The 24,650-nt window shown below is 42.6% G+C and overlaps 1 protein-coding gene across 2 annotated transcripts in view; it reads left to right on the top strand.

Annotated features, from left to right (window-relative positions):
• Positions 1–24,650, top strand: part of pde8a (phosphodiesterase 8A) — a 94,592-nt gene that overhangs the window by 39,202 nt on the left and 30,740 nt on the right. For both annotated transcript variants that reach the window (XM_015953532.3, XM_015953531.3), the window contains exon 2: positions 23,327–23,383. In XM_015953532.3, the coding sequence (XP_015809018.1) occupies positions 23,327–23,383 (57 nt within the window). The remainder of the gene's footprint in view (positions 1–23,326; positions 23,384–24,650) is intronic.

Here is a 24,650-nt window from a genome sequence, read left to right as displayed (position 1 = left end):
GCTGTTTTGAAGCATTTTGTAGCAGAAATTGGCTCTTTGAAAATGCATACACACGTAATTATGCAGCTGCAGTCTGGTGAGTGACGGATCATTTTGCCAATAGCAGGGGGATCTACAGTGCTGTTTATAATGAGCAATTCAAAAAAAGTGAACGAAGGTAACTGGAGAAACAAACAAAAATAAAGATTCAGTTTAATAAAACACATAATTGTAGTAATTTAGATCTTAGAGTTGGAGCAAATAAACATATATTTCTCTCATTCATGGTCATCACAAGACAGTATTCTCCAGGGGCGGCGTTAGGCCCGGCTACTTGGGCTGAAGCCCCGGATGTTTTATGAAAAGCCCCGGATCTAAATCGCGGAAGTAACATGCAGTACCAAAGTCCAACAGAGAGGGAGCAGCTGGCAGTAGTTTGTATACAGCCTGCCTGAACCTCCACCACTGAAGAAGAAGCCCTTCAGCAGCTGGTTTCTTCTACACTCTCTGCCTGAAACGCATGAGTGAAGATGGACATAAGGATGTTTTTTAGACCAAAAGTACAACGACAGAACCCCAGCTTTGATGATACTGGTGTTGACTCAGGTTTGTGAGTCTTATTTGAAAATATTTGTTGTGCTGCTGGTTTGCCTAAAGTTAGCTTACTATCAGGTAAAGTTGATGGAGAAAGAAAGGGAATATTTACTATTATCTCAACCTAAACACTAACAGGAACAATACTCTGCCCTGAATATGCTTCATATGTAGCTTCAGATTAAAAATTATGTGGTACAAGACACATATATTATGTTGACTAGTGCGTGTCACGTGTGTGTGTGCGCGCGCGCGTGTGTGTGTTAAGCCCCGGATCTTCTTCATTCCTAAATCCGCCCCTGGCATACTCAGTTATTGTATTTAGTGTAATTAATATACACAACAGGTCAACATTGGATGCCCTGTATGCAGTCCGACAAGTTGAGCATTATACAGTTGAGCATATATGGAGATACAATTTGAAAACATGAAATTGGGTACTGTCTCAAATGTGTTAACTTGTGTTGATAATCCAAAAATCTTGTTCACACTAACCTTTCGCTCTGATTGACTTCATCAGAGCATATGCAAGTGTGTTTTAAATTATTTTAAAGCAAGTTTTTTAAAGACAGAAGCATTGTACTTTTTATTCATTAGGATCAGCACTTATGGTGTGTGCAACTCTTTCCAATGACATTTTAATATTTTCTTGTCAACATTATGTGCAAACTTTAAGTTATTAAAGTTTACTAGTAATTCACAACAACAGGGATGCATTTCTGTTAGAGAAGAGAACTTGTGGAAAAGCTATGAAAGTTATTTAAAAAGGTGCAGTTCATTCTCCATGTTTAAAACTAGATTATTAGAAAAATGTATAAATCAAAATGAAAAGAACAAAAATAATATTGAAACTCTTGGTTGTCTTGCTTTGAAAATTATTATGAAATTTATGTTAATGTATGTACTTATCTAAGGTGGAAGGTGTTTGTTTATTTTTTATTTTTTTGTTTTTTGTTTGTATATTTTGTTTTACATTTTTGCATGAGCTGCATGCTAAATGATTTTTTGTTAGAAGCATAATAAGCACGTGCATCAGCCAATACATTTTGAGTATTCTTGTCTTGTGCTATTTTGCTTGCTTGATTCTGTATTTATTGAGATATTTGAACGCTAATCAAATAAATACTCATTTAACCATGGCTAACTCTGAAGGACGGACAGCACCAAACCAGCAGCTCCCAGCCTGTACTGTTTGTTTTTGTCATTAAGGCAATACACAGAATGTGCTGAACACCAGTGAGAAACGGGGACAGGTCACCAAGGATAAAGTAACCTACCTGGTTTTTGCTAACTCTGTATTTTTAAACTGCAGACGTCATTCAGGGGCATTGGGGACTTATTTCCAGGACAAGTTCAGTCTCCTGTGAGTTACTCAGTGTCTTTCCCATGTTTGTGTGTGCGCACGTGTGTGTCCACGCGCACACATTACTGTGTGTTTGTCAAGTAAGAGACATGTCAGTGCAGACAGAATAAAGGTCAGGGCATACTCTGAAATCACTGCTTAAACGAAGAAGGAATTGTTTTGTGTGTGCGCGTGTGTGCGTGTGTGTGTGTGTGTGTGTGTGTGTGTGTGTGTGTGTGTGACTAGTTTGAAAAGAACATGTAGGAAGCAATTCACAATATTTCAGGTCATACAGAACAATCAGTTCTTTTAAAAAAAATATTTAATGATTTGAATTATTCTCATTCATTCATGAATATAATTAACATTTTTTACCATCAAGTGATTACAACAATATCTGTTAGAGAAATGTCCACAACAACAAAATACAAATTATGCTCTTCTGGGAGAACATTATGGACATTTTCCGTAAAGTGTACTGACAGTTTAGTTTATCTTAATGATTAAGAATCTTTTAGATTGTTCAAACTTCATTTTGCCTTATTTTAGGGACTTTTTTGAATACGTGAACATTTTCTGGTTAACTATAATTTGTCTGGTAAAGTATTTAGGTGATAGTTACCCATTTTAAAAATCTACCTGTCACTCAAATGTGAAATGTGGTGGAGAAAAACTGCTGCCTGGATTCTTACTTTTTCACCTCACGAGCTACTTTTGAACTACGCCGATCAAAGGGATCTCCTGACCGCAAAGCGGAGTGCACGTTTCGATGCTGCGTCAGTGAGGTGAAATCACCGCAGCACGTGTGCGTCAAGCACGATTAAAAGACAGAGTACCAGAGGACATGAACAATCATGTGTTGATTATAGTTTTTTGATTGCGCCACTTTGAGAATGGACCGTGCGCAGAACACAGCTGCCTGAAGCGCACCAACGATCAGCGCTCTGCCGCTGTCGGTGCTTTCTGCTTAAAAACACCCCCGGTAGCTGAGAAACCATGTAAATGATGTAATATAGGTGGGAAAATTTTCCCGGCTCTCCCTGGATGTGAAGGGTATCCAGCTCTCCCATAATGTGATCCTGCTCCTGGATGAAAAACCAGACACTATCATCAATACAAGAACCCCCCCGGACAGAGAGTGAAAAGTGGACATGCCCGGCCTCCTGGTTTGACGCCAGCTCTGGCTTTCTCCACGCAGTTTATGGAAGATTTAAACACAAAACGCGAGATAGAGCCTGCATGCTACTCTCCAGGCCAGCGCATGTCGGCACGGAGTGCACGCAGGGTGTGGGGTGGTGGTGGTGCGCTCAAGAGTTGGGGTTGCTAAGCCGTTGCTTGGCTCAATCTTGGGGTTGCTTTAGCAACCCCTAGCTACCGCCTGGCGCCGCCCTTGTCTGATGCCATTTAGTCAGTTGTCTGATGGGTGTTTGATTGAAACCTGATGTTTTCTTTCTTTATGGTCTGATGTCTGACACCTGAGACCTGAGGATGTCCTAAAATGTACACTGTACATAAGACCCTTCTCTAGATTTTAAATGAAATGTCCAGAAAGTCCATGTAGGATGTACATCAATAACCCAAGTATGGTTTTTATGGCTGATTTGCATTACCAAACTCAAATATGCTATACCTTAATCAGTTTTACAGATAATGAGCTATAACTTAGAGCTAAATAGCTGATAGTTATTCTCATCACATGCTCCAAGTGCTCCACATTTCACAGCATCTTTATTTTTTGCTTGGTTTTAAATTACAGTGATTTTGCACCTAATCTGCAGAGTTATGCTCAACTGAAGTTAAATTTTGAGTATGATAGATAAACCTCTTTGGTTTTTTTAAAGGTATGCTACTACGTGTCACTAGTTGTCTCAGCTAATACGTTTTCCTCAAGATGTAAAAAGTTTATATTAGACATAGACACCACATACCAACCTACATTAACACACACACACACACACACACACACACACACACACACACACACACACACACACACACACACACACACACACACACTACATTGGTCCACCTGTGGATGAGTGGTGATAGCTGAGGCTTTATCTGCCTTGCTTCTGCCCTCTATCCTCTGTTGGTCCGGTGGGGCTGAGGAATTTGAGCCACCTGCGGAGCTTTGGGGCCATTGAGGGGATGGATGGGTAGGGATGGGTGCCCATGGTTTGGGGTAAGGCCTGGAGGCCCTGGGTGGCTTGGTGGGGGCCTGGCTTTTGGCTTGGAATCTATGGCATCTTGGACTGCCTGCTGCCTTTAAGGTTGTTCCCGGAATAGGGAGGGCCCTCCACTGATTGGCCCTCCAAGGCTAGCGGCCAAGGGTGTACACTCCAACTACCACCATCACCATCTCTTTTGGTTGGGTGTGTGGGTTGAGGGTTAGTGTTCGTGCTGCCGGGGGTGTGTGGCTGAGTTGGCTTGTTTTCCCCATGCTGGCTATCCCTGTTGGGGCATTGGGGTGGGCTCTTGGACCATAGGGTTGGTTCGCTCTGGACTGGCCTGTATCTGTGGGGATGACAGTGTGCTGGGCTGGGGGCCCCAGGCTTGGCGGCCCCAAATGGGTTCCCTTTGGCTAGGGGCTGGTGCTCTGAAGTCCTCTGGCTGGACCCCCTTCTTCCCTGGCTTATTAGTGTCCATTCGTTGGGGGGCTACCATATATGGCCTCGTACTCTGGTGCTACTGGGACCTGGGCTACTGTGGACAGCCCCTCTCTCATCACATACACAACATTTTAAAAGAAAACAAAACATCACTCTTGGTGATGAATCCACCCACAAGCACTTAATAATTCACATAAACACAGCTTAGACCTGCACACTTAGGGAACCCCACAAACACACACGAGTGAACATTTTCTACAAAATAGATTAGCACACGCGTGTTCACACACAAACACACACAGGCCACTTTAAGTATGGACAATGCCATATAATAGTTCATATTCCATTTAATCTCGTAGAATTTTATTTATTATTTTTACGATTAGTATTTTTTTATTATGATGACCCGACTGTTTTGTCCTGTCTGTGTGTTTGTTGTTTATTTGTTGTGTACTGTTGTCCCTCAATTCCTCCTCCCTCTCTTTCCCTGTTTGTGTTGTATGTCTCTTTTCTCCCTGCCTGTCCACTCTGGTGCGTAATCATAGGCGGTCTAACATGTCACAAACATGAAAATGCTACTGTGCAACAGGAGGAATGTCCCACATGCCTTTGCTGTAGAATTAAACTGCCCTGCCGTGTTATGGCACCCAGATCAACCATTCTGTCTGCTTCAACTGACGGGACTGGTTTAAAACGTAAAGATGTTAAAAGTTTAGCCCAATCTTATGAATATTGGATTAATAATATATTTGAATCTTTCTTTAGTCAGGTGTACTACAGGGGTTGTATTTCTTGGGTTGAGCTGAACTTCTAATTGTAGTATTTCTCATTTAGCGTACAACAGGGATTGGATGTCTAATTGAATGCAAGGCTATATGAATCCCCTCTCTGTTTAGTAGACCCTGTAAATTCATTTGGACATTGAGCTTCAGGAGAGATGACGTACAGAAACACGATATGATGTATTGTTGAGACTAAGTGTTGTGATTAACATTGTAACTAATTTTATTATTAATAACAATTGCTCAAAAATCACCTTGCTTTTCACCAATTTAATTTAAATTTCTTTTTTTTTTTAATCAGTCCAAGTTGATCAAACCCGCACTCAGATCCGGTTTATGGACAGGTATATCTCTATGGTTAAATCTCTCTCTCTCTCTCTCTCTCTCTCTCTCTCTCTCTCTCTCTCTCTCTCTCTCTCTCTCTCTCTCTCTCTCTCTCTCTCTCTCTCTCTCTCTCTCTCTCTCTCTCTCTCTCTCTCTCTCTCTCTCTCTCACACTCACACTCACACTCACACTCACACACACACACACACACACACACACACACACACACACACACAGTTAAACAGAGAAAGCAAAGATGTTCTGGGACAAACCAATCTGCAGTGGCCTAGTTTCCCTGGACCCTGCCAGTGACTAACCTAAAGTCTTCTGCCCGGCTCACTGTGGTGTTGATCAGCAATGATGAGAAATGTGAACAGAACAGGAATTAAATAGTTTATCTTAACAGATGATCTGGAAAGAAAAAATACTGTTTTAGAGGGGGGAACATTTGAATTTTATTCAGTTTTCCTCTGTTTGGGTATCAGTATAGTGCTGCATTTACAGTGACATGCAAACGTTGAATTGAAATCAGAAATTCTATGAATTCCTTTAGCCAGGGCTGAGACAGTGACCGATTGTGAACATGGATCGGGTTTGTGACTAAACTGAGGTGTGGGAAATTGCATGACAGTCACACAATACAATATTATTCCAAAAGTATCATTCATTCAAATTCCACATGACTGAAAGAAAATTCACATTTTCTAGTTACCATCATTTGCATTTGGGGCATTGCAAAATTCAGCATACAAAGATAAGGTTCCCTTAACTTTGTGAGAAAGATTTCTTTTGCTTTTCATATTTTCTGGTTTTGGAACAGAGAAAAGGAAAATAATAGTCAGATAAATTCATATCTTCCTCACAGTCAAATCTTCATGCACGTTTTTGATTGCATCCCAAACATAAAGCTTTGCAGAATCGCCTGTGAGCTGTCCGGAGCTGTTACAGAAGTGTTTGTTTTCATTAAACACTCCAAACGTCATCCTTCCAGTCTGTTTCCAAATGGCTTTTGTATGGATGATCACTGGCTAACTTCTAGCACTAAACGTTGTTGTTTGGACACTGGAAAGGGTTTCCTCTGACTCATCCACGAAGGTCATATTTGTGCGGGTGTGACTGCGCAGTAGAACAACACACCACCACTCCAGAGTCTGCTGGATCCAGCTCAAGGTTGTTTGTAGTCAGAGGTTTGGGTTTGTGTTTCTAGCAGGCCTTCTGGCAAAGAGTTCCTGATCTTTTAGACTTCAGCTTGATTTCTCACCTTTCGGTTTGTTACCATTTCCTCAAAAATTCTAATTGTGATGTTGAAAATACTGTTAATTTTTAATAGCTTTGTATAATACGTTTGTAGTTTGTGTCTACTGGTGTAAATTTAAAGAGTATTAATCAGTTTTTTTAATATTTTCTAAATATGAAGAAACCAATGTACTAGTTAAATCTTAATTAGTTTTAGTTGAATGTCCTTTACAGAAGTTTGTCAGCTGTATAGTAATTTTAGGTGACTGAGTTCTCTGAGATGTGGGTGAAGCATGCAGGAAATAAAAAGAAGAGAAGGAAGGAAAAGGTGTTGTTGTGGGAATTTACATTCATCACTTAAAAGGCATGAGTGTCTCTCAAAGCACATAATGGTTGGTCCCTTTTTTTTAGTTTCTAAAAGAAATTCTGTTGATTCTTCATAAAGGAGATATCTGAGATATCACCAAAGTTGCCTATAAAATTCATATTTAAATCCTTGCACACTTTTCAAAATATCTTTAGATAATTTATTTCAGTTACACAGCTCCTTTATTAGATATTGCATTTTTATTAACACCCTGTTGTTATCTATAGCTGTCTTGTTTGCAGCGAAGTGGGTGTGTTCACTTTATCTATCTTTTATCACTCTTGTTTGCTTCTTTTATCTGTCTGTTTATTGTAGTTTAAATACTTTTTTCCAGTAAGTAACCAGTGTGTTAGTCAAGATCACAATCATGTATTTAAATTGAAGAGGCCTTAAAGGTGTACTTTGACCTACCTCCTTTTTAAACAATTCAAGCTATGTTGATTGTAAGCTATTGGTTTTTTAAATGTTTGAAGTAAGAAATTAACAAATAAAGCAAAGATCTGTTAAAGGTTGGCCATGGAACTATTTAATCAAAAACCTCCATGGGGCATTTAGAGGTGTGCAGAATGAAGGTACAGTAATTCCTTTAAAAGCTTAATTTTAATTAAAAAAAACGAATCAACAGCTTTTTTTTTGATGGGCACAACCTTTATGTTTACATCTACCAGCCAATAGAGGGTGCCATTGCGGGTTGCCAAACTGTCCGCTCCTATAGCGAGGCTGGCACCGTGGAAAATAGCGGACTCTGCAAGTCCAGAAGCAGCTTCTGAGCCCAGAAGATCATGTCATAAATCACCTAATGTATGTAGATGACATAGTCGTTCTAAGTCCGAGCACCGCTAGTCTACAGTAGTTACTAGATATATGCTCTGACAATGGAGTAGAACACAACATTGTGTATAATGCAGCTAAAAGTATGCTTATGATTTGCAGCGCCAAGGAGGACAAGCAAATGAAGTTTCCAGATTTTTATCATTCAAACTCAGTTATTAGTGTCACCAAGAAAGTCCGATATCTTGGTCATATTATCACAGTGGACATGACAGATGATGATGACATGTATAGGCAGTGCCTTATGTTATATGCTCAGGGAAATACACTCACTCATAAATTTGGGCCTTGTTCTGATAAAGTAAAGCTAACCTTGTGTAAGGCTTATTGTACACCGCTGTACATGGCCCACCTATGGACTAACTATAAGTAATGTAGTATGTGAAGGCTGCAGGTTGCTTATGATGATGCTCTGTGTTTGCTACTGAGGAAGCCTAAATGGATGAATGCAATTGAGACTTAAGTAAATACGAAGGTGAGCACCCTAAAAGCTGTCTTAAGAAGTGTATTTGTAGGCTGAACAATTCTAAAAATGGGATTTTTTTTCTTCTAACCATTGCCTGTGTCAATGCAATACACTGCCAGTCAAAGATATGGAAACACTGGTATAACAGTCTTTTTCTTTTTTAGATTACAGGGAGTTACAATAATTTATACTTTATTTACAAACTACTGCTGTTATTGTCTCTTGTTTCTGTTTTTCATGATTATTTGTCTCTTGTACTTTAGTGTGTCGTGCTCATTTCAATTTATCTTACCTGTGCAATGTTTTTTCTGCTTCTGTGAATTGGATTAAGAATCCTGAATAAAGAATACTACTACTACTACTACTACTACTACTACTACTACTACTAAATACCAGAGTGAGTTCAGGTGAAGCCTAGATGGACCCAAAAAAAACATTTCACGTATCGAGAGCAAACCTGGCATCCCGACGGCTGGAGACCTTGTTCTATTTTTGCAACTACAACCTCCGCACACTAGATGTCGCTTTGGTGTTCGTGTTCATATTCCGCCTTTAAATGTTTTTGATTTGGCAAAAAACAATATAATTGTTACTGAGTACAAGTATAGGAAGCAACATGTATACAAACAGAAACACAGTCACATGAACTCTGATAATGATTTTTTTTTTATGTACAATAGAAATTTTCATTATATTTGCATCTCAGTTAGTCGGTCAGTGAGCCTCCCTGGTAAGGTCTAGTCATGGCTCTGGAGAGGAGGGTCTGCCAAATCGTTGAATCTCTGATTCAGAACTCACAATTTGGTTTTCATCTTGGCTGTGGGACACTGCACCAGCTCTATACCTTTAGCAGGGTTCTGAGGGGTGTGTGGGAGTTCATACATGTGTTTTGTGGACTTGGAGAATGTGTTCTACTGTGTCAGTCAGGCAGTCCTCTCTGGAGTACTCTGGAAGCATGAGGTACCAGGCCCCTTGATGCAAGCTGTTAGGTCCCTGTATGACCAGTGCCAGAGCTTATCTGCACTGCCAGCACTAAGTTGGGCTCATTCCCCAGTGAGAGTTGAACTTCACTACGGCTGCCCTTTGTCACAGATTCTGTTGATAACTTTTATGGACAGGATTTCTGGGCACAGCCAAGGTGCCGAGGAGATCTGTTTTGGTGGCCTAAGGATCAGGTCTCTGCTTTTTGCAGATGATGTGGTCCTAGCTGGCATCATCGGACCGTAATCTCCAACTATAAGAGTGGTTTACAGTAGCTGGGATGAGAACCAGCTCCTCCGAATCCCAGATCATGGTCTTGAGTTTGAAAAAAGGTAGAATACCTTCTCTGGGTCATGGGCGAGGTTCTGCCTTAAGTGAAGGAGCTTCAGTGTCTAGGGGTGTTGTTCACGAAGGTGGGAAAGATGGAACAGGAGGTCAATAGGCCGCCTCGTTTGTGTTGCTGTTCCCCAGGGCAACTGTGGCTATGAGGTAGCACATCATCAGCATGTGAATGAGTGTGAATGATTGTAAAAGGCCAATAAAAAGGTGACATTGTATTTCTATATATGTAAATTTGAACAAAGCCGGGGACGTTTTATCTATTCCGTTTTTAATTTGATGGTAAAAGCTGCTGCACAGAAGAGCAGCCAGCTGAATGTTTAAAGCACATGTTGCACTCACACAAAATCAATGTAAAAAATGTGTTTCAAATTTTTGATGGTAAACTCAGATGCCCAAATAAAGCAAAGAAAACAACGCTTTACATATTATGTTCGTTTTAAGGTTTGATGCATCATTTTTGAAGTTTAGCACAGATCTATTTATTCTAGAAAAGATCAATTGGCCACACATGAAAGTGAATTATTCTCTTTGAGGTAACATACACAGCATGCGAAGCCAGCAGTAATATCTGAGTGGCTCAGCGTGTGCTGAGACTGATGTGTTGCTTTGTGCCATTTAGCTCATCACTTAGCTCAGTGTGTGTGAGAGCTGGTGTGTGACTGTCTGCCTGCCTGTCTGGGACACAGTGTGCACTCACACCTGTGGCTGGGACCGCTGACCTTAATCACACCTAATCAAGAACATTGATTCATCTCTATTTGATTCACATTTTTAAACTGAAAACACACACATGCAAGGCCTCCTACCCCAAGCTGTGAGAACACTTGTTTTGGGGGGGGGGATCTAGTCTGATGTTTGCTTGACTATCAGCTGAGCTTATGGTTTTCTACACAACCACGTGCAGAGATGTGTGAAGTAGGGACTGAACATAAACTAATGGGTGTCAGGGGAGTGCTCAAAGAAAGGTCATGTTAGTCAGATGTGTCAAAAAAGATCTGGAGTTTTGTTACATGACAAGTGTTCCTAAAAAGCATCCCAAGATTCCCTGCATCCTCATCCCAACACCAGAAAGGAGGAAGCTGTTTGCTCCTTCTATATCTCAATGCTGACGTCGGCCCACCGAACAATGTCATTCAATTTCCTGTTTTTCTTTTTAGTGGAAAGCCACTCTCCAACTGTGTGTGTGGTGTGTGTTTGTTGGTTTGAGACGAGCTGGAGGAGGAGATCCATAGGGCCGGATGTACAAGGAGCAGGATATAGGGTCAGAGGCAACGTTACGGTGGAAATCGACTTGGAGCTCTGAGAGCATCAGACGACTGGCGACTGCTCTGAACACTGCTGAACATCGGCTTAGATATGGTCATATCGACCTGAACAACCAACATGATAGATGTGATATTACATGACCCTTTAAAACATTTCCAAGGAACTTTTTTTTAATCAACATGCTTCCAAGAATGTGCTTTTTATTTTTGTTTTGTTTACAATGAAGACTGAAGCAGTGCTAAGCAGGTAACTATCCTTGCATGAACATCAGAGACCCCGAAGGCTCTGAGTTCACTCTGTGCCAAGTACTATTCTGATTTAGACCAGACTAGTGTCAAAAGTAAAAGTACAGACTGTGTGTGTCTGTCTATAAGGCTACTGATCCAAATACTGAAAACACTGATCTACATATTCAGCACAGAAATCTTGGTTTGCTTTTTAATGGAAGTAAGATCTCTGAATGAATTGTATTTAATAGATTTCTTACAGATTTTATGTATCTTTTTAAAAAGCAAAAGCATTGTTATATTTACAGGAAGGAAATTTCTAAAAAAAAATTCTGAAGTTGATATTTACATCATTGTCAGAGGGATTTCAGTTAGTTTTTTGTCTTGTATTTTCAAAGTTTTATGTTTGACATGTACCAGTGTCAGGACACCAATGTAATTTAATTCAGAATTGGTGCATTTAATCTCCCCATTATATTTTTATTTACATAAATTAGTTTGGTTTTACCAAATACAAGATTTCTTTAGTTAAAATAATTCCAGTTACAGATTTTTGACAAAATCTCTTTTTTATAACTGGATATTATTTTCTGCATTTGGACTTCTCTTTTAAAATAACTTTATTTTTTTAGGGATGTCAGATATTATCAGTATATCATTAATATCAGCTGTTTTTGGCATTAAAGTTTAATTTCAGAAAATATCTATCGGTTTTCAGTCTTTTAATGACACAGCTTTACATACCATACACACATTATACATCTAACCCCTACTTTACACTGGAAGCATCATTGTGACGGATCTAAGGTAAAGTTGTTAAAATATTGCAGTTTATTTGGCACAAGTAGACATTGTCCTTTGTAGTGACCACCCTTTAAAACAAGAATCTTTACCCAAGCCTTGCTTTTCTTATCTAAAGATCTTTAAAGTCCCATTAGTCATCATCACACAGTGTTGAAATTACATCTCCTCATTTGACCCATCCCCATGGGGAGCAGTGAGCTGTGGCTGCGCTGGGGAACGATTTGGTGGTTTATAAATGTTTTATCAGCAAAACTGCCATATACAGAAAAAAACATAACTAATAGCATCAAGCTTTAACCTGGCCAGCCATGCCAAGCAAAGGGACTAGTAACGATCCCATTGAAATAACCCTACCCCCTGAGAATAATATCCGAACCAATCAGTGCTGAGCAGCGTACGTCACACACCACAATGCTCAGTTTCTCATAAACAGCCAAGATGGCTTCTAAAGCAGTTTGCTGTGGCTCTGGATTCTCATGTTAGTTCTCTTGTTCACTCTTCCTTCTTCCATCTCAGGAACATTGCAAAGCTGAGTCCCATTCTGTCCCGCTCTGAACTTGAGATTATTATCCACACCTTCGTCTCTGTTATGTATTCAGAAATAGTGCGCTGTTAGCTGGTACTATTTTATGTACAAATGTAAGAACACCCAAGTGTGGTGTATGTGCACTCTGATACAGTGTATTCCTCCACAGTCACCTTATTAAAAAGTACAGCTTGTTCCACTAACTGGTGACTCATCCTTACGGTAAGTTATATAGAAGGATATAACAAATTGGCGACAAGGATTAAATGTATTCTCGGTGCACAATGGACGACAGAGAAGGGAACTCCTTGTATGAAAGACGTACAGATGTGGAAGAGTAAATATAAGGAAGAAAAGTCCAACTCTCCGCGTGGATGCTAACGCACCTGCCAGCTAGCCAAACCACCGAGAGGATGTGAGTACGGAGATACTTTTATAAAGACAGCGATAAAATGTCGTGAGGTGTCGGACAAATGGACATTTTTGATAACCACTCAGAAGATTGGACAATATATGTTGAAAGGGTTGAACAGTACAGTCTGGCCAATAAAGTGGAGGATGAACGAAAAGTGGCCATGTTACTGAGTGCGATGGGAGCAAAAACTTACAACCTGCTGCGCAGCCTCATCACACTGGTCAAACCAGCTGAAAAAAGTTTCAAAGAGATCACGGAAGTGCTCCAAAAACATTTCCAGCCCAAACCACTGATTATAGCTGAGCGATTCCGATTCCACAATTGTAATCAATTAAAAACCGAATCCACATCAGAGTACATAGCTGAGCTCCGGCGGCTGAGAAGGGTTGTCTGATGCGCCGAGAGACCGTTTTGTCTGTGGCATGCATAATGAAAGCACGCAGAAATGACTACTCACGGAGGACAATCTCACCTTACACCGTGCATTAGAAATCATCATATCTATGGAGACAGCGGCAAAAGATGCGGGTGAACTCCAGAGGAAACACACGGAGCCGTGTTCTATAAATAGAATGCATGCGCAGGGAAGCACTAAGTCACAGTCACAGACATGCTTCAGATGTGGCAAAAAAGTCACACGATGCCGCTAATTACTGGTTCAAGGATAAGGAATGCCTGAACTGTAATAAGAGGACATATACAGAAAATGTGCAAATCAAAGTAGTATGATAAAAAGAAAAAAAACAAAATGTGGAAAAGAGACAAAAAGCTGCAAGAAATAAATTAAACAGACTCCAGTGACTCACAAGCAGATTTGGCTTGCCTTGACCTGTATACACTGCCAGAGAGGAATAGTGATGCAAAATGGATCACACCAAAGGTACAAGGGGTTGAGTTACCGACGGAACTGGACACTGGGTCTGCGCCCTCACTGATCTCATATGAAGATTACAGAGGTAAATTTCCCAACCTGAATTTAAAACACACCACAGTAAAACTGAAAACATACACAGGTGAGAGAATTACTCCATTGGGAAAATTAAATGTTGAAGTGGAACATGAGGACAGCAAATGCAATTTGGAACTTTATGTTCTGAAAAAGAGAGGTGTGCCATTGTTTGGTCGCGATTGGTTGAAACACGTCCGTCTCAACTGGAAAGAAATTAAAACCATTAAACTGGCACAAGGACTGGACACACACTCTGTGAATGACAAACTAAAACACATTCTGGATAAACATGCCCAAGTGTTTAAAGAAAGGATTGGCACTTTGAAAAACATTAAAGCACACATCGCAGTAGAGGACAATACAAAACCAATTTTCCACAAAGCATGACCAGTATCATATGTCGTGCGCCCCAAAGTAGAGGCTGAACTGCAGAAGTTGGAGGAACAAGGAATACTCACTTAAGTGGAATGGTCAGACTGGGCTACAACGATAGTACCAGTAAGCAAGAAGACGAGTGACAGTGTGCGAATTTGTGGTGATTTCAAAGTTTCAGTGAACCCAGTCCTCCATGTGGACCAGTATCCACTCCCTCGCATCGAAGACATATTCACAGCTGTGGCTGGTGGAAAACACTTAACAAAAATCGACCTTGCCCAGGCTTATCTCCAGATAGAAGTAGAGGAATTGTCCAAGAAATATCTGGTGATAAATACCCACAGAGGTCTTCATCAGTACAACAGACTGGTTTTTGGTATCGCCAGTGCTCCAAGCAGTGTGGCAACGTGCCATCGACCAGGTTCTACAGGACATTCCAGGAACACAGTGTTTCCTGGATGACATCATTGTCACTGGTGTTGATGAGGAGACCCATTTGGCAAATCTTAACAGCTGTTTTAGTTAGGTTAGAAAAATATAGACTGAGAGTTAATAAAAATAAACGTGAGTTCTTTCAGGATGCCATTGAGTATTGTGGACACAAGATCGACAGGCACGGACTCCACAAAACCAAGGACAAAGTGGAAGCAGTCCTGATGGCACCAGAACCCAAAAATGTGAGTCAACTACGCTCATTTTTGGGCTTAATAAATTATCACAAGTTCTTACCGAACCTTTCTACAATCCTACATCTTCTGAACTCATTGTTACAACAAAATGTGAAATGGAAATGGACGAAAGAATGTGAAGAGGCATTCAAGGGTGCCAAGCAGCTCATAACATCAGAAGTGCTAACACACTATGACCCAAAGCTGCCCCTTCATCTCGCCTGTGACGCATCTCCATATGGCATTGGCACTGTGCTATCCCACAGAATGCGACCAATCGCCTTTGCCTCTCGGTCGCTGAACGCAACTATGCGCAGATAGACAGAGAAGCGCTCAGTTTGGTGTGGGGAGTGAAAAAGTTTAATCAGTATTTGTACGGAAGACACTTCACCCTGATCACAGACCACCGACCACTGGTGACCATCTTTCACCCAGAAAAAGGCATTCCGACCATGGCTGCGGCTCGGTTACAGTGATGGGCTTTGTTTTCTAGGTGCACGCACCTACACCATTGAATTTAAAGGGACAAAGATGGACTTTCACGCCTCCCACAACAACAAACCATGGAGGAAACAGCTGATCCAGCAACTGTGTTTCACGTGACACAAATGGAACCACTGCCTGTCACCAGTGCTCAAGTAAAAAGGGAAATGAGCCGTGACACAATTTTGTCCAAAGTTTATGATTTTACTGTGAATGGCTGGCCATCCAGCAACGACAATCAGTTCTCTGCATACTCCACCAGAAAGGAGCAACTCTGTCTGCCAAGGCTGTATCATGTGGGGCACCCGGGTCACCCTGCTGTCCACACTACGTGCGCAGGTGCTGGATTCGCTGCATGAGGGGCATTTGGGCGTTAAGATGAAAAGTCTTGCTAGAAGCTATGTTTGGTGGCCAGGCATTGACTATGAAATAGAAAACATGGCTAAATCCTGCACTGGTTGTCAGCAGACGTTATGCCCACCTCAAACAGCACCGGCACACATGTGGGAGTGGCCATCCGCGCCATGGCAGCGCATCCATGTGGACTATGCTGGACCATTCATGGATTAAATGTTTTTAATTGTGGTTGATGCTCACTCTAAATGGCCAGAAATATTTCCAGTCAAGCAAGCAACTGCCGCCAGCACAATCAACTGCCTTCGATCACTGTTTGCACACACAGGTCTACCACAACCGCTTGTAAGTGACAGTGGACGTCAATTTACAGGAGAGGAGTTTCAGTACTTCCTTAAGAGCAATGTAGTATGGCAGGTTACATCAGCTCCCCATCTCCCGGCAACTAACGGACAAGCTGAACGTTTCATCCAGTCCAACTTCTTGCTGGCTTACAGGAACACCACTAATGCAACAACTAGACACACCGGCAATGCTCTTCATGGGACGAAATCTAAGATCCCGGTTGGATCTGATCAAACCAGATATTTGCAAAGACGTCACAGACATACAAGCTGCAGTGATGGAAAGGAAAAGAAACAAGACCAGATCTTTCAATATCAGACAAAAGGTCCTTGCCAGAGACTACAGAGGGCCAAATCAAAAATGGCAGCCTGGCACGATTCTGTCACAGACTGGGCCGCTATCATACACCATTGATGTTGGACCCAGTTTAGTCTGGCGTCACCATGTTGATCAGGTTCCCGATGGAGAAACACATATGGTTCCAGAACAATCTGAGACCACAGTTACATCTCAAGAGTTGGAAGAGGGTCTCTATGGGAAACCACTCGAGGTTCAGAGCTCAAGTGAAACCACTGATGTTCAATCAACTGAACCTCCTACACAGAACACTAACACTGACTCTGATCAGTCAGGCCAACGTTATCCTGAGAGAAATCGCAAGGCACCTCAGAGACTGAAATTAGAGATTTCCAGTTCAATTAAGAAGGAAAGTACATTTACTAGATAAAACACCTACCTTGAATGTTTTGGTTGTTTAAAGTCAAGAGTTAAACTTCAAAATTAGAAGGGAGGAACTGTTATGTATTCAGAAATATTAGTGCGCTGTTAGGTGGTACTATTTTATGTACAAATGTAAGAACACCAAGTGTGGTGTATGTGCACTCTGATACAGTGTATTCTTCCGCAGTCAACTTATTAAAAAGTACAGCTTGTTCCACTAACTGGTGACTCATCCTTACAGTAAGTTATATAGAAGGATATAACAATCTCCTCACGCTTAGACTACTGCAACTCTCTTTTCACGTGTCTGAGCAGAACCTCCCTGAACTGTCTACAGGTGGTTCGGAATGCCTGTGCTCAGCTTCTGACCAAGTCCTCCAAACATAGCCACATCACCCCACCTCTCCTCCAGCTTCACTCGCTGCCACTTAACTTCATGGTTCATTTCAAGATCCTGGTTCTGGTCTTTAGGGCCTTACATGGACAAGCACCATCATACATTGGTGATCTTCTCAGTCCCTACACCCCCAGCAGGTCCCTGAGGTCCATTGACCAAAGCCTACTAGTTGTGCAGCGAACCAGGCTAAAGACCAAAGGTGACAGATCATTTGCTGCTGTGGCCCCCAGACTCTGAAGCTCCCTGCCCCGGAGCCTGAGATCAGTGGACTCAGTGGTCTCCTTTAAAAAGCAGCTGAAAACTCACTTGTTCAAGCTGGTTTTGGTATGACCTTCATCACCCTCTCCTTATTCTGTTCTTATTACGCCTTTCCCGGGATCCACTGATTTCCCTCTTTCCTATTCATTTTCTCTCTCCCTTTCCTTACATTATTTATTTATTATTTTTTATCACAATAAAAAGAATTCACTAATTTTGAACATATTTTTATCTTTTTATTTAGTATCCTGGCATCTGGCAGGTCAGGCTAGTCACGCTTATGGAGAATGAGATCCAACAGCTGTTGGAGACAAAAGAAATATGGCACTTTTCCTTTTACTGACTTAAATTAAAGTAGTTTTCATTTTGAACAGAAGATGATTAAAATGTAAGCATGCATGACGCGGGAAATGTGATGTTTATAACCTATTTTATTTATTTATTTATTTATTTTATGAGAGGGACACAGCATATATCGGTATCTGTTTATATCAGTATCGGAAATTAAAAGTCGACAATATCGATATATCAGATATCGATAAAAAAACTGAGCATCCCTAATTTCTTTATTTATAATTGTCGTCGTCGTCTTCCTCCGCTTATCCGGGTCCGGGTCGCGGGGGCAGCATCCCAACTAGGGAGCTCCAGACTGTCCTCTCCCTGGCCTTCTCCACCAGCTCCTCTGGCAGGACCCCAAGGCGTTCCCGGACCAGATTGGAGATGTAACCTCTCCAACGTGTCCTGGGTTGACCCAGGGGCCTCCTGCCGGCAGGACATGCCCGAAACACCTCCCAGGGGAGGCGTCCAGGAGGCATCCTGACCAGATGCCCAAACCACCTCAACTGGCTCTTTTCGATCCGGAGGAGCAGCGGTTCTACTCCGAGTACCTCCCAAATGTCCGAGCTCCTCATCCTATCTCTAAGGCTGAGCCCGACCACCCTACGGAGGAAACTCATTTTGGCCGCTTGTATCCGCGATCTTGTTCTTTCAGTCATTACCCAACGCTCATGACATAGGTGAGGATTGGGACGTAGATCGACCGGTAAATCAAGAGCCTGGCTTTCTGGCTCAGCTCTCTCTTCACCACCACAGATCGGCTCAGCGTTCGCATCACTGCAGATGCCGAACCAATCCGCCTGTCGATCTCCCGATCCCTCCCACCCTCACTCATGAACAAGACCCCGAGATACTTAAACTCCTCCACTTGAGGTAGGACCTCTCCCCCGACCAGGAGTTGGCAAGCCACCCTTTTCCGGTCGAGAACCATGGTCTCAGATTTGGAGGTGCTGATCCTCATCCCAGCCACTTCACACTCGGCCGCGAACCTACCCAGCAAGAGCTGAAGGTCAGAGCTGGATGAAGCTAGGAGGACCACATCATCCGCAAAAAGCAGAGACGAGATTCTCTTGCCACCAAATTTGACACACTCCACACCACGGCTGTGCCTAGAAATCCTGTCCATAAAGGTAATGAACAGAACCGGTGACAAAGGGCAGCCCTGGCGGAGCCCACTCCTCACCGGGAACAGGTCTGACTTACTACCGGCTATGCGGACCAAACTCACGCTCCTCTGGTAAAGGGACTGAATGGCCCTTAACAGAAAGCCACCCACCCCATACTCCTGGAGCGTCCCCCACAGGGTGCCCCTGGGGACACGGTCATAAGCCTTCTCCAAATCCACAAAACACATGTGGATTGGTTGGGCAAACTCCCATGCCCCCTCATCACCCTTGCAAGGGTAAAGAGCTGGTCCACCGTTCCACGGCCAGGACGAAAACCACATTGCTCCTCCTCAATCCGAGATTCAACTATCGATTGGACCCTCCTCTCCAGTACCTTGGAGTAGACCTTTCCAGGGAGGCTGAGGAGTGTGATCCCCCTATAGTTGGAACACACCCTCAGGTCACCCTTCTTAAAGATGGGGACCACCACCCCAGTCTGCCAGTCCACAGGAACCACCCCCGATGACCACGCAATGTTGCAGAGATGTGTCAACCATAACAGCACTACAACATCCATAGCCTTGAGACACCCAGGACGAACCTCATCCACCCCCGGGGCTCCGCTGCTGTGTAGTTGTTTGACTACCTCAGCAACTTCTGCCCCCGAGATTGGACAGTCCTTCCCCAGGTCCCCCGGCTCTGGTTCCTCCTCGGAATGCGCATAGGTGGGATTGAGGAGCTTCTCAAACTATTCCTTCCACCGTCTGACTATAGCCCCAGTTGACATCAGCAGCTCCCCATCCCCACTGTAAACAGTGTGAGCGAGTTGCTGCCTTCCTCTCCTGAGGCGCCGGACAGTTTGCCAGAACTTCTTTGGAGCCGATCGATAGTCTTTCTCTATGGCCTCACGATACTCCTCCCACGCTCGAGATTTTGCCTCGGCAACTGCCACTGCTGCACCCCGCTTGGCCATATGGTACCTGTCTGATGCCTCCGGAGACCCACAGACCAGCCATGCCCTGTAGGCCTCCTTCTTCAGCCTGACGGCTCCCCGAACCTCTTGTGTCCACCAGCAGGTACGGGGGTTGCCACCATGACTGGCACCGGCCACCCTGCGACCACAGCTAGCAACAGCCGCCTCAACAATCGCAGAGTGGAACAAGGCCCACTCGGAGTCTATGTCCCCCACTGCTCTCGGAACGCGGTCAAAGCTCTGCCAGAGGTGGGAGTTGAAGACCGTCTTAACAGGTTCTTCTGCCAGGCGTTCCCAGCAGACCCTCACTATGCGTTTGTGTCTGCCAGGTCTACGTGGCATCTTCCCCTGCCATCTGATCCAACTCACCACCAGGTGGTGATCAGTTGACAGCTCTGCTCCTCTCTTCACTCGAGTGTCCAAAACATACGGCTGCAGGTCAGTTGATACGACTACAAAGTCTATCATCGACCTGCGACCTATAGGCTGCCCTGGTACCAAGTGTACCGATGGGCATCCTTATGTTCGAGCATGGTGTTCGTTATGGCCAAACTGCGGCTTGCACAGAAGTCCAATAACAAAACACCACTCGAGTTCAGATCAGGCGGGCCGTTCCTCCCAATCACACCCCTCCAGGTCAAGCTGTCATTGCCCACATGACCATTGAAGTCCCCCAGCAGGACAATGGAGTCCCCGATGGAGCACTATCTACCACTCGTCCCAGGGACTCCAAAAAGGGTGGGTACTCTGAACTGATATTTGGTCCATAAGCACAAACAACAGTCAGGACCCGTTCCCCGACCCGAAGGCGCAGGGAAGCTCCCCTCTCGTCCCCCGAGGTAAACCCCAACACACAGGCAGAGAGTCTTGGGGCTAACAAAAATCCAACCCCAGCCCTCCACCTCTCACCCGGAGCAACTCCAGCAAAGGAGAGTGTCCAACCCCTCTCAAGGACTATTTATAATTGTATTAAATGAAATATTTTTTTCTATGTTTTCCAGTTTTTCCACATCCTGTTAACTATGAAATGCAATTCCGAATTAAAATAAGAAAACAAACATTTATTATAAAAATCAGTGTTGCTTTCTGAAGTATGAAGTAGGCATTACCTCTCGTGTAGTCTGGAAGCCATCATATGCATCTTTGTGTTTCTTGTTCTTGACTGAGTTTACTAGTATTACCTTGATGTTTGTTGTGCAGCACTTTCGTGCAGCTTTGTTGGTTTAAAAGTGCTTTATAAATAAATTGACATAACAAGCATCCAGCAGTAAAGTCAAGGAGATAAATAAAATTGTTCTCTCTAATATAAACACACTTTATTTTTACTTTAAAATACTAAAGTATCATTTACTTTGATGTTATGAATGATTAAATAAAGACTGCATTATATACAATTTAGACAAAATAAACAGTTTCCATTTAAATAATAGATTTTCTCCAGGCCTCAGCTTCATACACTCTGTACCCTTTGCTTGACAAACTTGTTGTTTATTAACAAGTGGTTGTGTGTACACACAACCCCACTCACAGAGGGCAGTCCTGGAGTGACTGGTACAACACTGCAGCATGCAGCAAGAGGGCAGGACGTGATTACGTAGGCACACACACCATGTCCGTGCAGCTCGCCTGCGTGGCCTACTTGTTCACTCACTTTGCCTGCTTTGTGTGTCTCTGGTTGAGTGCCAGCGTGATATTTGTGGGATGCAAATGCTCAGCAGAATGATTTGTTCCAGTTTGTGTTAACTGTATGTTGTGCTTAAATGCTTGTAGTCTGATGGAGCTTGGTGTGTGCACATGCATGTGTGTGTGTGTGTGTGTGTGTGTGTGTGTGTGTGTGTGTGTTCGTTCAGAGTGACATCTTCCTTTATGAAGACAGAGTGTGGTACACTCTGTGGTGCTCTTGCCTTAGATGCATTCAGCATCATTGAGATGAAATGATGATCTTGTTAGTCCAACTGCATTGAAGGCAAATTGATTTGTGACTTTTCACAAGTTATTTGCCCTTTGACAGCTGTTCACAGTAACACGTGTGCTGATTCTCCTGAAAGCATGATGCTGTCATGCCACTAAGTTTGTAGAACATCAGATGATCCAAAATCATCAGCTTAAAGCCATCCCGATTCCATACTCGTTGTTTTTGAACCATTCCAACAAACAGCCCAGTGTGGTGATGACGTCAGTTTGGCTCCATCCGTAGGCTAATCAGCCGTTTTTTCCTCTCTCTCCCTCTTTGTTGTTTCGTGGAGCTTTCTGAATGCTTACCATTTAGCAAGAACTGATTTACTGCAGCACGGCACGCTCTGAAATTCCTCTCTGTATTCCCCCTCACATGTGTAGATTGTTTACAGAGAGGAGGAATTCTGGAGGGATGGCGGTCCGCAAGGGGCTTGGTTGCTATGGTTACTAACCCCTGAGCTTGGTTGCATTTAGCAGTAAGGAGGTAAAATTATTTGCAGGCAGAAAAGAGTATGCCCATGAAGATGGGGCTTAATAAGTTACAGTTTGCCATTTCACTTTTAATTTTCTTAATGTTTTTTAAGTAGTTCAACTTGTTTGTTGACAAAGTTCTGCTTTTGTCTGATTTAATTTTTATTCACCCCAAAACTTTAATCATTTGATTTGTTCATTATACTTTGTGATGTGAAGTTGTTTTGGCTGTATAAAGAAGTAATTGGGTTAGGGTAACTGATGAGAATAAATGTATTAGAGGTGGATCTGGAACTTATTCCAGTATTATTTTCAATTCATGATGAATGCAATATGAAAACAATTATTACTATCAGTAAACATCAAGACAAAACAACGCTAGTAGAGAACACAACACAAAAGGGACCGTAGACAATGTACGATATCAGACAGAATGTACTTATTTGAATTATTTTAGGGTTAAATGTGCTTTTCCCAGGTTTATTTCTTCACCATAGCCAGATATTATTGTATATAGTAAGTTTCAGAAATTAATGCATTGCCTTATTTCTGTATAAAATCGGATAGAGCTTATCTGTATATTTTTAATCGGCTTTGTGTCTGATTGTTGATGAGTTGTTTTCATGAAGCCCTCTGAAATCCCATATAGTTGTTCCATCTAAATAATACCAAATCAGTAGAACATGCAAAATCTGGATGTTTTAGATCGCTTCATACAAAACAGCCAAAAAGAAAAGTTTCTTTCTTTCATTGAACTCATGATGGTAAAGCCTGTTTGGGTGTTAATATCACCGTTGTTAATGGTTTTTCCCCCTAATCTTTTTTCATTCTTGTTGTCTTGCAGACCACGTTAACCGAGGTGCAATTTGGACCAATGAAGTTATTTAAAGACCCCCTTCAGGTACTGTAAAACAATACCAAACATCTGATTGAGTGATGCTCAGTCCAGTGTGAAGGTTGTGTCCACACCTTTTAGGATTTTGGAAATTAAGAGCTAACCATGATGGAGTTTCTTTCAATTTGATTTAGTCTTTTTAAAAATGCATCAACTTTGTAAGAAATTGAAAAATAAAAAAGCAAAAATTCTTATGCAAAAGGATGAGAAGAGCTGGGGCCTCATTTATCAAGATTGCTTACGCACAAAACGGGGTCAGAAAACTGCATTAGCAACTTTCCACGCAAACTTTGGGATTTACGAAAGAAAACTTAGCGGAAAAATGTGCGCAACTTTAAGTTGACTAAGGACCTGGCTAACGCACATGTTGGACATGGAGAGCACCTGCAGTGCTGCTGCTGAGAAGGATAAAATTATAAAATCCTGCAGCGTTACCACTTGCACCGCTTCATTTTCACAAAGAAGACCCCCCACATGCACACACACGCGCGCGCACATGCACGTGTACACTCACACACACATGCGTGTGCACACACACAGCCTGAAGCGCAGAATACGGAATGCAGGATATCAGCAGGGGGACAGATTGAGACAGAATGTCATGCGTCTGTGACAGTTTGTGTCCTGTCACTGTGACCCGATTGAACATGCGCCCTGGCTACCCGGATAAGGAAGATCTCTGTTTGGCTGACTGGTTAGTGTGCGTGACTATCACCTGGGAGTCTGGGGATCGAATCCCGATTGGACCATTTTTTCATTTCCGCCACAGATCTCTCTGAATTCACAACATTGACGGCTTCAGCAACGCTGTGCCACTCCGTGGATTTTCTCTTATTTGTTTTGCAAAAGCACTTCCTTTCATTTCTCCACCTCACCCACAAGTACCTCAACTTCTGCTTGTGAAATAGCGCTTCCTTGATCTGTGGTCGTGATCGAAATGCTGCAACAAGCCGGCTTATGTATATGCATGAGATCCACAAGGCACTTTGCATTGACTATTTATGGCAGTAAGTGGGCGTGGTGAGGGCGGGATGTGACTAAAAAGCAGCTGAGAACCTTTCTTGTTAGTCTCTGATTTATGAAGCGGAGATTGCGTTCAGCTGTGCGTACTCCATGTTTGATATATCACAAACCTACTTGGCACAAGTAAATTTTTTTTTTTGCTGAGCTTAAGTACGGTTTTAGTAAGGATTCTACGCAATGTTTGATAAATGAGACCCCTGGACTGTTCCTGCATTGCATTTCTAAGGCAATGGGCCAAATAATTAAGACC

Source organism: Nothobranchius furzeri, chromosome 9, assembly GCF_043380555.1.
Source record: "Nothobranchius furzeri strain GRZ-AD chromosome 9, NfurGRZ-RIMD1, whole genome shotgun sequence".
In the NCBI taxonomy this organism is placed as follows: Eukaryota; Metazoa; Chordata; class Actinopteri; order Cyprinodontiformes; family Nothobranchiidae; genus Nothobranchius; species Nothobranchius furzeri.
This window is presented reverse-complemented; position numbering and strand designations above follow the sequence as displayed.